General features: G+C 44.3%; 1 protein-coding gene across 1 annotated transcript in view; it reads left to right on the forward strand.

The window, feature by feature from the left end:
* The first annotated feature begins 6,211 nt into the window (after positions 1–6,211).
* The window catches only part of UBL3 (ubiquitin like 3), a 60,918-nt gene continuing 54,123 nt past the window's right edge, over positions 6,212–13,006 (forward strand). Inside the window, exon 1 of the mRNA XM_014966022.1 lies at positions 6,212–7,214. Within this exon, the coding sequence (XP_014821508.1) occupies positions 7,188–7,214 (27 nt within the window). The 5' untranslated portion in view covers positions 6,212–7,187. The remainder of the gene's footprint in view (positions 7,215–13,006) is intronic.

Here is a 13,006-nt window from a genome sequence, read left to right on the forward strand (position 1 = left end):
CCCATGAGATTGGCAGAGCACGGGTCCTGCCTGGTTCAGCTGTGTCAGAAAGGTCAGAAGGAACCTCTGGCACTTGCTATTGCTTGGTTGTTTCCTATCGTCTTGTATTTGTACATAGATACTGCAAACATGGCGGGGGGGGAAGTAAATAAATCCTTACATTGGGGCATTCGGGGGCACCATGCGAGTTGTTTTAAATGGCTGTGCATTTTCATTTTCTAGCAAGATTAGTCTGATGGATAACTTTAAAAGTACATAAATAAACCGTGATGGTGGCCGGTGGTGTGTATTGTAAACTCTATAAAACCTCAGAGGTCCTTTTGTTGCTTTCCTGCTGGCTCTGAGGAAGGCGAGAGCTGCTAAACACTATTCCCAGAAGCCTGCTGGCATCGATGGAAGAGCCGGTAGGACCCACATGCTGGTTTGGCTTGACACAGAAGCAGCAAACAGACAAAAATCAATGTTCTTCTAAGGGGAAATAAATCAGTTTAGTATGAAAAAAATAACTGAAAACACAAAATCTGAGGTTTTTCCAGAGGTCTGCACGAGACACCGACCACGTGCAGGAGCAGAGAGCAGGCTGCAAGCCTGCTGCAGCATCTGGCCCTCATTTCCAGTGCAGGCTTTTGCCTGAACGCTCTCTTGTAAGGGGTCTGAATTCAACAGAACTAGGTCACACTGAGTTAAATGCAAACTTGGCTCTGTAAGAGTTAAAAAAAATGGCCACGTGTTTCTATAAAGGTATTAAAAGTATCCTGTTGTCTAGCCCAGTGTGTTCCTTGCTGCCCTGGATATCTTGCCTCTGTGGCTGCCAGAGAGGGAAAGAATCCTGATCTGTCCCATGGCCAAACCCCAGAGAATTAAGCCCTTTGTCTCAGGAGCCTTTAACCTTCTCAGTTTGCTCTGAAAATCTGGAGAGAAATCAGAAGCGATGGATGTTCTGGCCTGAAAAGAAATTTCATGGTGGTGTGTTCCTTCTCCTGAAGATGCTCTTGTTTGCAGCTTGCCTCAAAGGGAAAATGCTGGAGCACAGCATCAGGCTCAAAGCTTTTAATGTTGGTCTTGGAGCGTAGGTTTGACGTGGTCTCCAACCCCAGCAATAACATCCGTCGGGAGACAGCACTGCTCTTTTGAAAAATGGCAATTGGTCTTACATGTTATCAATGGGTTATTCTGCCATTAAGGCTATAAAGGACATGAAGTTTTGTGCTTCAGGGCATAAACCAGACTCTCCGGCAGCCTTGGCAGCAGTGAAAACTCAGCAAATAAGAAGATTATAACGTGATTGTCCATTGTGGGGTTTTGTGTGTCTTTCTCTGAAGCATTTGATGCTGGCCACTGCTGGAGACAGGATATCACATTGGCTGGACTACTAATCTGATTTAGAATAACAGACCTTTTATTCCTATTAAGCACGTCTCGGTACAGAGTCAGGTTTCAACTAGTACTGATGGCCATGAAACACTGAAACTGCAGTTCAACCTACCCGTAAATAGGGTACCCGCACAATTCTTCTCAAAGGGAACAGAGCTTCGCAAAACTCTAGTTATTTACTTATGCCATGTTGTATTTTGCAAATGAGAAGCAAAATATCAGTCATGTACTTCATCATTTTCCCTCATAAATTGCCAAAGTAATGATGATAAATGATTTTGTACCTGGACGGCTAAATTCACATGACAGTTCTGCCAGGGAGACTTAATGGAAATAAGATTTGTGTATCTGAGTTCAGGATTAGGTCCCAAAAGCGGAATAGCCTTTTTAGCTCTCCATGTTGCTAGCACTTCTGTCGAACAGCACTTCCCTTTTTGCTTGATCCTTGGATGTGGGAAAGATTTGTTTTCAGATGTGTACGGCTGTAGCATTTGCTCGGGGTTTAGCCACAAGCTGATCCCAGACGCAGGGTCCCTTGTTCCAGCCGACTACTGCTGACCACAACTCTCATTTCCTCTCTGTGCGAATGTGAAATGAATTCTATCATAACAGCCTTTCTCAATACCTGCCACAGAGAAAGGATCTTTTTCTGTTTTATATCTGACCACACTGCATTTCAAATACATGACCTCACCTCCATGAAACTGGTGGGATTTATCCCTTTCATCAGACATAATACAACTTCTACCAGGACCACTGGTAGCTGCACGCAGCTCTTTTTATTCATTTGCCCGGCACACAATCATCCTAAAATGATCTCCAACACGTACCAGCTGTGCTGGATCTTCCATTTGCTTGTGTGGTGTCATCATAGCTGAGAGCCGGGGGAAAAAAAAGTCATGTAAATGTGATATAAATGTCAACTGTAGCGTAAAGCTGGTACTATGAACCTTTCAAGACAGAAACTCTGACATGTGCTTGGATATACTGTGCCTAGGACAGTGGATTTTGGCCTGCAATCATAATTGCAGATTCAAATATGTAATAATAATGTGTAAGAATAAAAAAGCTAATGCTTCATGCTGTCTCTTGGACAGCACAGCAGCGTGTCAGAGAGAGAAGCTCATCCTCCTTTATACAACACTTGGCAGAAGTTGTATAGTTGACCAACCTGAGTGCGTACATGAAGTAGCAAGGACAATCCCTTGACTCCTCCTGTGCCCCACTGCTTCATCAACACAAAATACGTGATCCTTCCTTTTAACAGATTGTTAAACAAAAGGCAAAAAAGTAAAGACTATAGAATCATGCTGACCTAGGCTCTCTATCTTCTGTATTCTTTCCTATGGTTATGTCCTATGTATGTGCTGACCTTTACGCGCCACAGATGAGCTCATCCATCTAAATAATTTAAAAGAGCCAGCTCCAGTACAGCGGATGTGCCCTGCTGCTGCCTGCTTGCCTTGCTGACCCCTCATCCAGTTTGCCTGTGCCTGCTGGTGTCCTGACTTGCCTGACTTGCTTGGGCACATGGACTTCTTGGTGCTCGATTGAAGGGTCTTTCCACATAACCCTTGCCGATTCATCCTGCGAGCTGTAAATGATTACAAAGCCCTGCTGTCTGCTGTGTCTCCTTGTAGCAGAGGAGGTGGGAATGGCCACGCACCTCAACTGTCATAGTGTGGCCAAGGACATAATTTTGAGTTGCCACCAATTTCAGTTTACACGAGAAGACAGCTGTGAGCTGCAGCAGCTGAAAAGCAGCCATGGTGCCTATTCTCTTGTCCCTGTTCGAGAGTGCTAGTAGGAAGGCATGGGTAGGACACCTCCTAAACCACCCTGAGATCACCTCGAGGCACCTGCACAGGGCTGCTGTACATGTGGAGTGAAGGGCTGGGCTGCAAGATGGCCTTGGAGCAGACCTCAAGAGACCATTTAAACTTAAGTGGGTGCACATAAGGGTTTTTTTATTTTTTTCATGGAAAAGCCCAGATTTATAACATTTTAAGTATACGCTTTATTCAGAAAGATCTATTTATAGTTCTTCAGAACTATAATAATGACCAGAAAGTCGTATGTGCCCAGGAATGTGTATTATTTGGGATAGAGAGGCATTCTTCAGGGCTCATCCCTTGCATTCTCATCTACAAGTATTATTATTTAGATGCTTTATGAAAGAAGAAGGAAAAGGAAAAGGAAAAGAAAAATTAAAAAAAAAAAAAAGAGAAAAAAAAGGAAAAAGAAGAACGCACTTTCTCCGTCCCTCAAGGATAGTCCATTGCAGAAAAAGTAAGCAATGCCTCAACAATTTGCTACTACTCCCACAAACATGATCATTTTTAACCTGTTGGCAGCTAGAAGACCTGACTAAGATTGGGGATGATGATATAAGGTACCATAAAAACATTTTTCAGGGGAGAATCTCATTCACAGCATCATTTGTGTTGGAAGGGACCTCTGGAAGTCATCTAGTCCAACCACCTGCTCAAGCAGGGTCAGCCAGTGCAAGTTGTCCATGACTGTGTCCGGTTTGGTTTTGAGTATCTTCACAGACAGAGGCTTCAAAATGTCTCTGGGGAACCTGAGTCAGTGTTTGGTCACCCTCACAGTAACAAAAGGGGTTTTTTTATGTTCAGATTACTGTTTTTTATTTTGTCCCCATTGCCTTGTTCTGTCAGTAGGCTCCACTGAGAAGAGCCTGGCTCCCTCTTCTTTACTCCCTCTCTTTCATTCCCTCTCACTTACCCTGGCACTTACACTGATGAGCTCTCTACAATTACCTGAAAGAAGGTTGTAGCAAGGTGGGGTTTGGTCTCTTCTCCCAAGTAACAGGCAACAAGAGGAAATGGCCTGAAGTTGCACCAGGGGAAGTTTAGATTGGATATTAGGAAAAATTTCTTTGCCAAAAGGGTTATCAAACATTGGAACAAGATGCCCAGGAAAGCGGTAGAGTCACCGTCCCTGGAGGTACTTAAAAGATGGGTAGCTTAGGTGGTTACGGACATGGTTCAGTGGTGGTTTTGTTACTGTTAGGTTGACCGCTGGACTCGATGATCTTGAAGGTCGCTTCCAACCTAGGCATCAAACATTGGAACAAGATGCCCAGGAAAGCGGTAGAGTCACCGTCCCTGGAGGTACTTAAAAGATGGGTAGCTTAGGTGGTTACGGACATGGTTCAGTGGTGGTTTTGTTACTGTTAGGTTGACCGCTGGACTCGATGATCTTGAAGGTCGCTTCCAACCTAGGCAATTTCATGATTCTATGATCCCTCTATGATCTCTCTTCCCATGCTGAACAGTCCTAGCGCTCATCTTCTCCTACTGTGAGAGATGCCCCAGTCACTGCCTCCCAAAAAAAGTACCATCTAAGCAAATTAGGCTGACTAAGGAGGGAGTGACATGCCTGAAGTCATACATGTGACAGCACAGGATCCTCACAGAGGCCATGTGTGTGGGGCCACTTCTGCTGGCCCCCAACTCTTGTCCCAGGCATCAGACAGGGCTGCTTGCTGTCAAGTCTGTCTTCTAATGTTGGTAGCTTTGTGCTATTTTGGAGCACAGTATAAAGAAAAGATGGTGTCTTGCCAGGGGTTGCCTTTGCTGTGTGAAGTCCTAAAGCAGCCTCCAACTTTTAGTATTAAAGGGAACAACTCTGTCTTAATTTCCTGTGGTTTTACATGAGATCTGTTCCCGAAGGAACCAGGCTGCATCTGTCACAAGTTCCATCTACTTGATTTCCTTGCCTTTTTTTTATTTTTTGGACGGTTTCACAGTACCAGCATATGAATGTGCCTCTCTACACCCCTCTCAAAAGGCCTTCAATAGATCTGCACTTTGTGTAGCATTTTTTTTTGGTGTCTTCCAAGTGGGCTGCATTTTCCATCAGGCACAGCCTTTCTTTGTTGACTGCTGGTATCTGGGAGCAGCCTGGAATAAGGAAAAAAATACCCGTTACAGACACCATTTAAGATAACGCAGATGTGTAACGAACGCAAAGCTCTTTGGGGAGCGGGACGGCTTCTGAAGGGGGCATTTTACATGCTAAGGGCCCTTTCTCCAGATGCTTCCGAGTCGGGAGTTGTCATTTTCACTGTGTATCTTGCAGGAGCTTTTTTCATTAACAAAATTATACAGTTTCAGGGGAAAAAAAAAAGGACCTTGACATTTTAAATTCTAAAAAATAATGTAAGAAATGAGAAATACGAAGAAATACAAATACAGGTACAGACTTGTGGATCAGTGGTGCCAAAAAAATTAAAACAATAGCATATAAATTTCCTTTTTTTTTTTTTTTTCCTTTTTGGAAGCCATCCAGCAGAGGCCCACGTGTTGGGAAGGGGATCCATGGAGAAAGGGCTGCAAGGGGGACCCCCAAAAGCCCTGAGGAAGCTGCAGCCACCCTCGGGGAAGAGGACGGTTTCTGTGGTATTTGCCGGGGTGGCGGGGAGGGCGGCGGGAGGCGGGGTCTCCGCTCGCCAGGGCCTGGAAGCGGCTCTGAGGCCCTGGCGGTGCCCCGGGGACCTCACAGTTCTCCACCGCCACCGCAAGGCGAGCGCGGGGCGGGGGCGAGGAGCTCCCCCGGCGGAGCGAGGGTCGAGGGGACAGGGACGAGGGGACGAGGGGCCCCGGGCACAGGCGGAGCGAGGCCTCGCACCGCGGCAGGCCGCTTCCCCGCCCTAGCAACGGTTGCTAGGGAGAGGGGGCGTGGCCAGGCTGGTTCCGCCCCGCTCCCCTCGGCCGCCTACAAGCCCCATGGTGCCGCGCGGGAGGGAGTCACGTGACTCGGCGGGAGGGGCGGCGGCGGCGGAGGAGGGGGTCGGTCTCTCCCCTGCCGTGTCCCCTTTCTGGGCTCGGCGGGCGCCATGTTGGTTTGAGACGAAGATGACAGGGGGCGGCTGCGGGCGAGGATCGCGCTGAGGACCGGCACCTTCCGGCTCGCAGCGGGGCGAGGCAGCGCGGCTGGCGGGGGAAGGAGTTGAGGGGGGGGCCGCCCCTGCCGCCCGGAGCCGCCGGAGGACGAGGCGGGGGAGGGAGGGAAGGAGGGCGGGCTGAGGAGGAGGAGGAGGCGGCGGCGGCGGCGATGCGAGCGGAGACCTGAGGCAGCGGGAGGCGGCCGCCGTTGAACGCCCCCCCGGCCCCCGCCGAGTGCCGTCGCCGCCGGAGCGCCGCGGGGGAGGGCTTTCCCCTCCGGCCGCCCCTCAGGCAGCCCTCCCCGGCCCCGTCTCCCCGGCAGACCCTGTTGAATGTCGCACACTGCTTAAGGGGGGAGCGAAGCCCGGCGACCTCCCCAGCGGCCCCGGGCCCACCCCGGCCCTCCCGCCTCCCTGCCCCGCCGAGGGCAGGAGCGAGGTCCTGCCTGCGCTGACTGAGGAGGTGACTTGGACGCACCATTATCCCGTGAATCATCCCGTCGTCATTTGTCGAGGGTTGGAAGAGAAGGAAGAGGGAGCGAGGTGGCGGGGGGGGGGAAAAAGAGCCCGCACACGGCTCATGTGGCGGTGTAGTCCTGCCTGGTCTACCTGGCACCACCGCTGCCTCTGCTACTGCTGCTGCTGACAGGGATCTGCTGCCATCTCTGGTCTCCCGCTGGCTCCCCCGGTACAGCCCCGGCACCGCTGGCCGCTGGATATTTCTCCTCCTCAGCCGGTCGCCTTCCCCGCTGCACATCGGGCACCTCTTTTTCGTCGGGGACGTGGAAGTTGCTGCCTCCGACACTGACACCGGTTTTGCTTCTTGAAAGATCTCCGGCGGGCTGTTCTTGGTGCTTTTTTTTTTTTTTTAAGTTGATTTTAAGCCATTTAGGGTAACATCAAGATGTCCAGCAGCGTTCCAGCTGATATGGTAAGTCTTACACTCGTTTTTAATAGTGTTGTTATGGAATAACGTTTCTTTCGGCCTCTTTTGGCAGAGAAGGAGGAAAGAAGAGGGGCGTGGGAAGGAAAAAAAAGAAAAAAGAAAGGTCTCGGTTACATATTTAAGGAACAAAAAGTTCCCAGTTAATAGCCCTCCTCCCTCCCCAGATGCTGGTTCTGCTTTGCCTTTTGGTAGCGGAGTGAAATCTGCAGCGTCGCCTTCGGTGTAGCAAGGGAGAGGGGGGATGTCTGCCTGCTCTTACCTATGGCAGTAACTATCCGACTGCTCTGGCTCATTTCGCCTAGCACTGCTCTTCAGCTCTGCCGAGCAGTTTGGTGGGGAAGAGAAATACAAAGTAGAACATTCGGAATGATTTAAACAAACAATTTCTCTCTCTCTTTTTTTTTTTCTTTCTCCTTTCTAAACCAGATGCAATTGACTCTCAGCCTTTCTTCCTTTTCTTCTCTGAAACTTCGCTTGTTTCTTACCGACGCTTTGTCTTCCAGCGTTGATGGAAGTAAATATCTTCGCTTGCTGCTGGGTCAGGAGCGACAGAGAAATTCTCATGTCTGTATTTACATAGCGAGGCCCTTTGTGCACTAGCTGCAATCTGGACATTTTTCAAGGGCACTCCTAGTACTTCTTATGGCGGACTGTACTTCAGGCTGTGCTGCCTCGGTACATTTAAAGTAGGAAGGTATAGCAGGGCATGAGAAGGGAGGGTGAATCAGCTCTGCTAGGTAATCTTTCTGTTCAGCACAACTTTCCCCATTTGTATATATTTCCATAAATCACTTAATTGGAAAAAAAAAAAAAAGTTGTGGCTGAGGTTTGCTATGTTAGTTCTTCATTTTTATGGCAGAATATTTTCATGTATTTCCCCACCATTGTTCATATATAAAGGTACTTTTGTTCCTAAAAGCAGTGGACTTGTCCATGCTTTTTTTTCCTTTCAGGTTGAAGTTCTGTTTTGCGAGTAAAACCCGCTCTGATAACGATAACAATAAAAACGAGTAGCCCTTGTTTCAGCCATCGATATACAATTAATGGTGCATATGTATGACAAATGGGCTATTAAAATAATGTTGTCCTTTAATTGCTTACGTTCAGTATTTCCTTCACAATTTTTTGTACTGCAGTCAAAATGAGTGAATTCTGCCAAAAAAAAAAAAATAAAAAGCCAAAACCAGTAAGATATAGAGGATGATCAAACGTGGTTTTAAGCTCACTTTCCCCCTCACCTTTTTAAAATATTATAAGTAAATTTTGCCACCTGGAAGAAAAGGGTGATGAGGATACTATTGTCTCTGACTTTAAATGCTTCCAACTATTATTTTTCATGTATTTCTTTTTAGGGTCTCTGAGGCTGTTAAGAGCACTGTGAACCCTCTTCTGACTTGCACATGTCTCTCTTGCATTGTATCACAGAAATCCTCTCCTGAGCTGTGGAGGGTTAGATGCAAATCTCTTAGTGCTGCTTTTTAAATTGCCTGGAGGAGTCCCTTGTCAGTGACATAAAGCACTTCCTCCTCTTCCCTCTCACCCCGGGCTGAGCACACTGCCACCTCCACACGACTTCTAGGTCCTGCCTGCCTGCCTGGGAGTCGTGATGCTGCCACTAGGCTTGTAATATTTGACGTTTGACATTTTGTACAAAATACACAGATTTTTAAGATAGCTTTCACAGAAAGGAAATGGTATGTCGCCTGTTTCCCTCTGTTGCTATGATGTAATGAGAATACCACTGACAGGGATAGTTAGGCCTAGCGATGCTCTTGTTTCTTCAAATCAGGAAGAAGCTTATTATACATAGTGATGTTTAAATACTGACTCATTACAAAAACATCTGGATGAAGATGTTACCAATGTTGGTAGAATTTAACTGAATAAATAGACATATTCTGGTCTGTCTTCCGATTGTTTTCTTGAGTTTCTGCATTATTAGCTGCAGCTTCTCTCGAAGTGTATTGTAGAAATTTGAGTTATTAAATACAGCTAATAAATATTACTTTGTAAAAAGAGCACTTGAAAACTCATTTTTTGGGTCTCCTTTTGTCACCATCCTCCTTAGTTCAAAGGAGCTAGTTCAGGAAAGAAAATAACATTGTTATTTGATTGCTCTTTAAAGAGGAGCACTTACCAGGCTGTCACCTTATTTATATATGTTTTTATTTAGGGTAGGATTTTGCAGTTTGCATTTCTCTTATCCACCCACTGTGTAATTTGCATATACAAAAAAAAAATTATTTCCTATTTCTGTAGGAGTTGGCATCAGTGTGACGGAGTGTTGTATTAAGAGGACTCCATCACACTTAGTAAATCTGCTATGAATTACTTAAGTACCATAATAATTATGTTTCAAACTGTTTATGTCGGATTCATGAACTAACCTTCTCATAATAATAATAATTACAAAAGTACTATAATTGCTGCTTCTTAAAAATGTGTTAATTTGTCTTCCTGTCCCACCTTTGAGAAGGATCTGCTATATGTAAATTCATAGTAAATTATCAAATATTCACTAAGCTTTGTACTTGTATGTAGGCATAATTTGATCTAGCCTCCTTTTCTCTGACATGTAGTTGACTTCTTTCCAGAACTACAGCAGATTTTACTAGCTAACCATTTCAACATTACTTCTTAAATAATTAACACAGTACTTTATCATTTGCATTCCACTAATAAATTGGATAGTGACACACCACATTCCGGGTATTGTAAGTTTGTGGTGCATTATTCCTTAGCAATGTGTGCTACTTACAGGTTAAAACTCCACTCCTGGAATGAAACCTGCTAATATTGACCTCTGTGCTTGAGTAGTTTCATTAACTCGATTAGGACTAGATGTGTATGGGGCAGTGTTTGAAGACTGTATTGCTTATCTAGAGCCCAATTTTGTTTAATTTTTTCACATAAGTACCGGAATTTGTGATGGCAACAGGGTACCTCTGAATATGTTCAATAATTTAATCAGATAATTTATCAGTTCTGCTGTTTAGTAGCAGCTAGAGTTTGACAGTGAATAACAGTAGGGTTGTTTGCAAGTTGTGTTTCTTTTGTAATAATAAAGACACATGAGGTGGTTTATGGACTTGTGAAGCTAATCACCTTGTTTTTTTGGTATTTGTTTAAACGCTGTAGCTGACTATTTTTTTTAAAAAAAAGATAAATCTATGGAAATCCTACATGCAGTCCAGAAGTTGTTACTCAATTGGATAACCCCCTTCGTTTCAGTGGAGTTACCTCAAGAATCTGGGAAGCTGTGTCTATGTATTCTGTGTGCCTGTAATCCTTCTCCTTACAGATATAATTCTTCAGGGATGTTAGAAGTTCACAGTAAAAGGGGTCTGTATGACTGGAAAGTGTCCGCTGTTTTGTGTTACCGGTGCAGTTTATGTAGGTACAAAAAGGCTCTGCCAGCACTTTCTTCCTGGGAAGTTCTTTGCGTGCCCTCTAGGATATCAAATTCCTTTTCTGTCTGAGTAGTAATGGAGAGTGATGCTTTTGGCCTTTGGTGGGGGTTTTCTTTGGTAGATTGATTTGGTTTTTGGTGGTTGTTTTTTTTTGGCATTTGATAAACAGCAAAACACTGAAATCTATCAAACAGTTAAAGGTTTTCAATTTTATTATGTACAGCTATTGAATCCATGTGCTATACTTAATGTGGGCCATAGGGGAGAGATTATTTTTAATAAAACTGAATGTTTAGTGTGAGACATGTAGATGTGCAAGAGGCTGGAGTCTATGGTCTAAAACGCTTATATTCATGGACAATATTAGAAGGGGGCAACAGATGGAGGAGGAATAACAAATAGAAACCCTGCTCAGTTCACACCTTTGTTAGTGTCAGCATCTTTAGTGGAAGTGTGTATGTGCGTGTTCTTTTTTGGGAAATATGGCATAGAATAGTGATGAATAGCTTAACATATGTAAGGACTCTTTAATACATACCTAATGGATGCTAACAGGGAAAAGGGTGGGTGTGTAACTGTTGCCGCACCGGTAGGGGAATCTTGCATCCAGGAATAAGATTCAGACAGGAGAGACTCAAAGGAGCAGCTGGCTGTATGGCAGCTGAGCTTTGTTGTCCATTGTTCAGTTTAAACAATTCTTTAATTTCAGAATAATAAGTGCAATATAATTATAATATACTTGGAAAAATAGGAAAAAAATACTTTGTTCACTCAAAGCACTTTAATGTATTGGAACAAAATGTAAGATGTCACACATCTCTGTTCTTCTATTCCAACTGCTTTTCCTTTTGCCTTCAGTAAAACTTTTTTCCTTGTTTTGAAAATTATTGTATCCCTAGTAGCCTTTGTGCATGTAGTCATAAGTTAGTTCCTTAAGTTTTTGAAGGTTTTTTTTATATAATAAAGGTCTAATTATTTCTCTGTATTTTTGCACACCTGCGCATGTTGAAAGTTCTAATTCATTGCCTTTTAATTCATTATCCTTTGCCATTCTCAGTATTTTGTTTTGGGTTTTTTACCTCCCTTTGGAGAGGGAATTTGTGGGATTGTGTTAGAAAGAAGAGCTTGAAGAACCTCATTCCTGACTTCTTATATATTGAGCCAGCCTTTGTAGCATATTGCAGTGTTTCTTGTAACGAAGAACCTCGCTCTTCGTTACATTGCCCAGGGGTAAACTTGCAAAGCTGACATTGAATGTTTATATTTGGGTGTGTTTCAATTTGTATTTACTATTACCCCCACCCACCTTTTTTCTTCCACAGATTAAAAAATGTCTTACCTATTTATCTAGCAACCAAAAAGAAATACCTTCATGACTGGCATTTTTATGTATGACACTGTAGTGGAAATTCCTCAGCATCCTAACACATTAAACATACTCTAAAACCGTGTTTGCATGTCCTGTATCTCATTTTTTTCAGAGATAAACAGCTGTAACTTGTGGATGAGATAATGATTGATATTTATGCTGGGCCTTGGTGCAGCACTGTACTTCAGATGAGAGCGTAGGCTGGCAGTATAAACTGTTTCTTCCTTCCTGCCACCCACCCTTGTTGTTGTTGTCACCTGAATTGGTTTCTCTCTGCTTTTGTTGTCTAACTCCCTAAAATACGGGAGAGGATGTGTACTGAAGGACATTTAACTCCTCCCTTGTTGGGAATGCTGGGAAACCATCAGTAGCTGCTGGCAGGTTCCAGCAGAGCTGAGAGACAAAAAATAAATGCTGAGTATTCAAGTATAGCAAAATGACCATCTCTACAGCAGGAACATTCAATTCTGCATGTTAAAAAAAAAAAAAAAAATTGCCACTTGTCATCTATGGGAACTGGGCAGCTCAGTCAGGACCTGAATGGGGACAAGTTGTAGCTCTTGGTTGTGGAATTGGGGACAACTTCGGGTAATGGTATTCTGTATTTCACCTTGGAGTTGGTGACTGCTGTTTGTGCATATATAAATCTAAACTTTAGATCATTCAAGGCCCATAGTTCTCCTCCTTGTCTTGCTTTAAGGCTGTAGAAGGAAATTAGCCTGTTTGATTGTGGTCCTTGCAGCAGACTTGGTAAGCAATACTTTTACGATACAGTAAACAAAATGACTAAGGGCATGCTTTCTGTTTTTTAACTGAGAGCTCTTCCTAACTACGACTCCTGTGAATGTTGAAAACCATGGTCATGGTATATGCAGTATGTGGGATTTACTTGCTTTATATTTCTGATCGGTCAGCTTTGTTTCTCAGTAAAAGTCAGAATGTAAACTTTTGGTGATGTCTCTCTATATGCTTATGCAATACTGAGCAGAATGGAGAGC

Source organism: Calidris pugnax, unplaced genomic scaffold (assembly GCF_001431845.1).
Source record: "Calidris pugnax isolate Ruff unplaced genomic scaffold, ASM143184v1 scaffold20, whole genome shotgun sequence".
NCBI classification, from domain to species: Eukaryota; Metazoa; Chordata; class Aves; order Charadriiformes; family Scolopacidae; genus Calidris; species Calidris pugnax.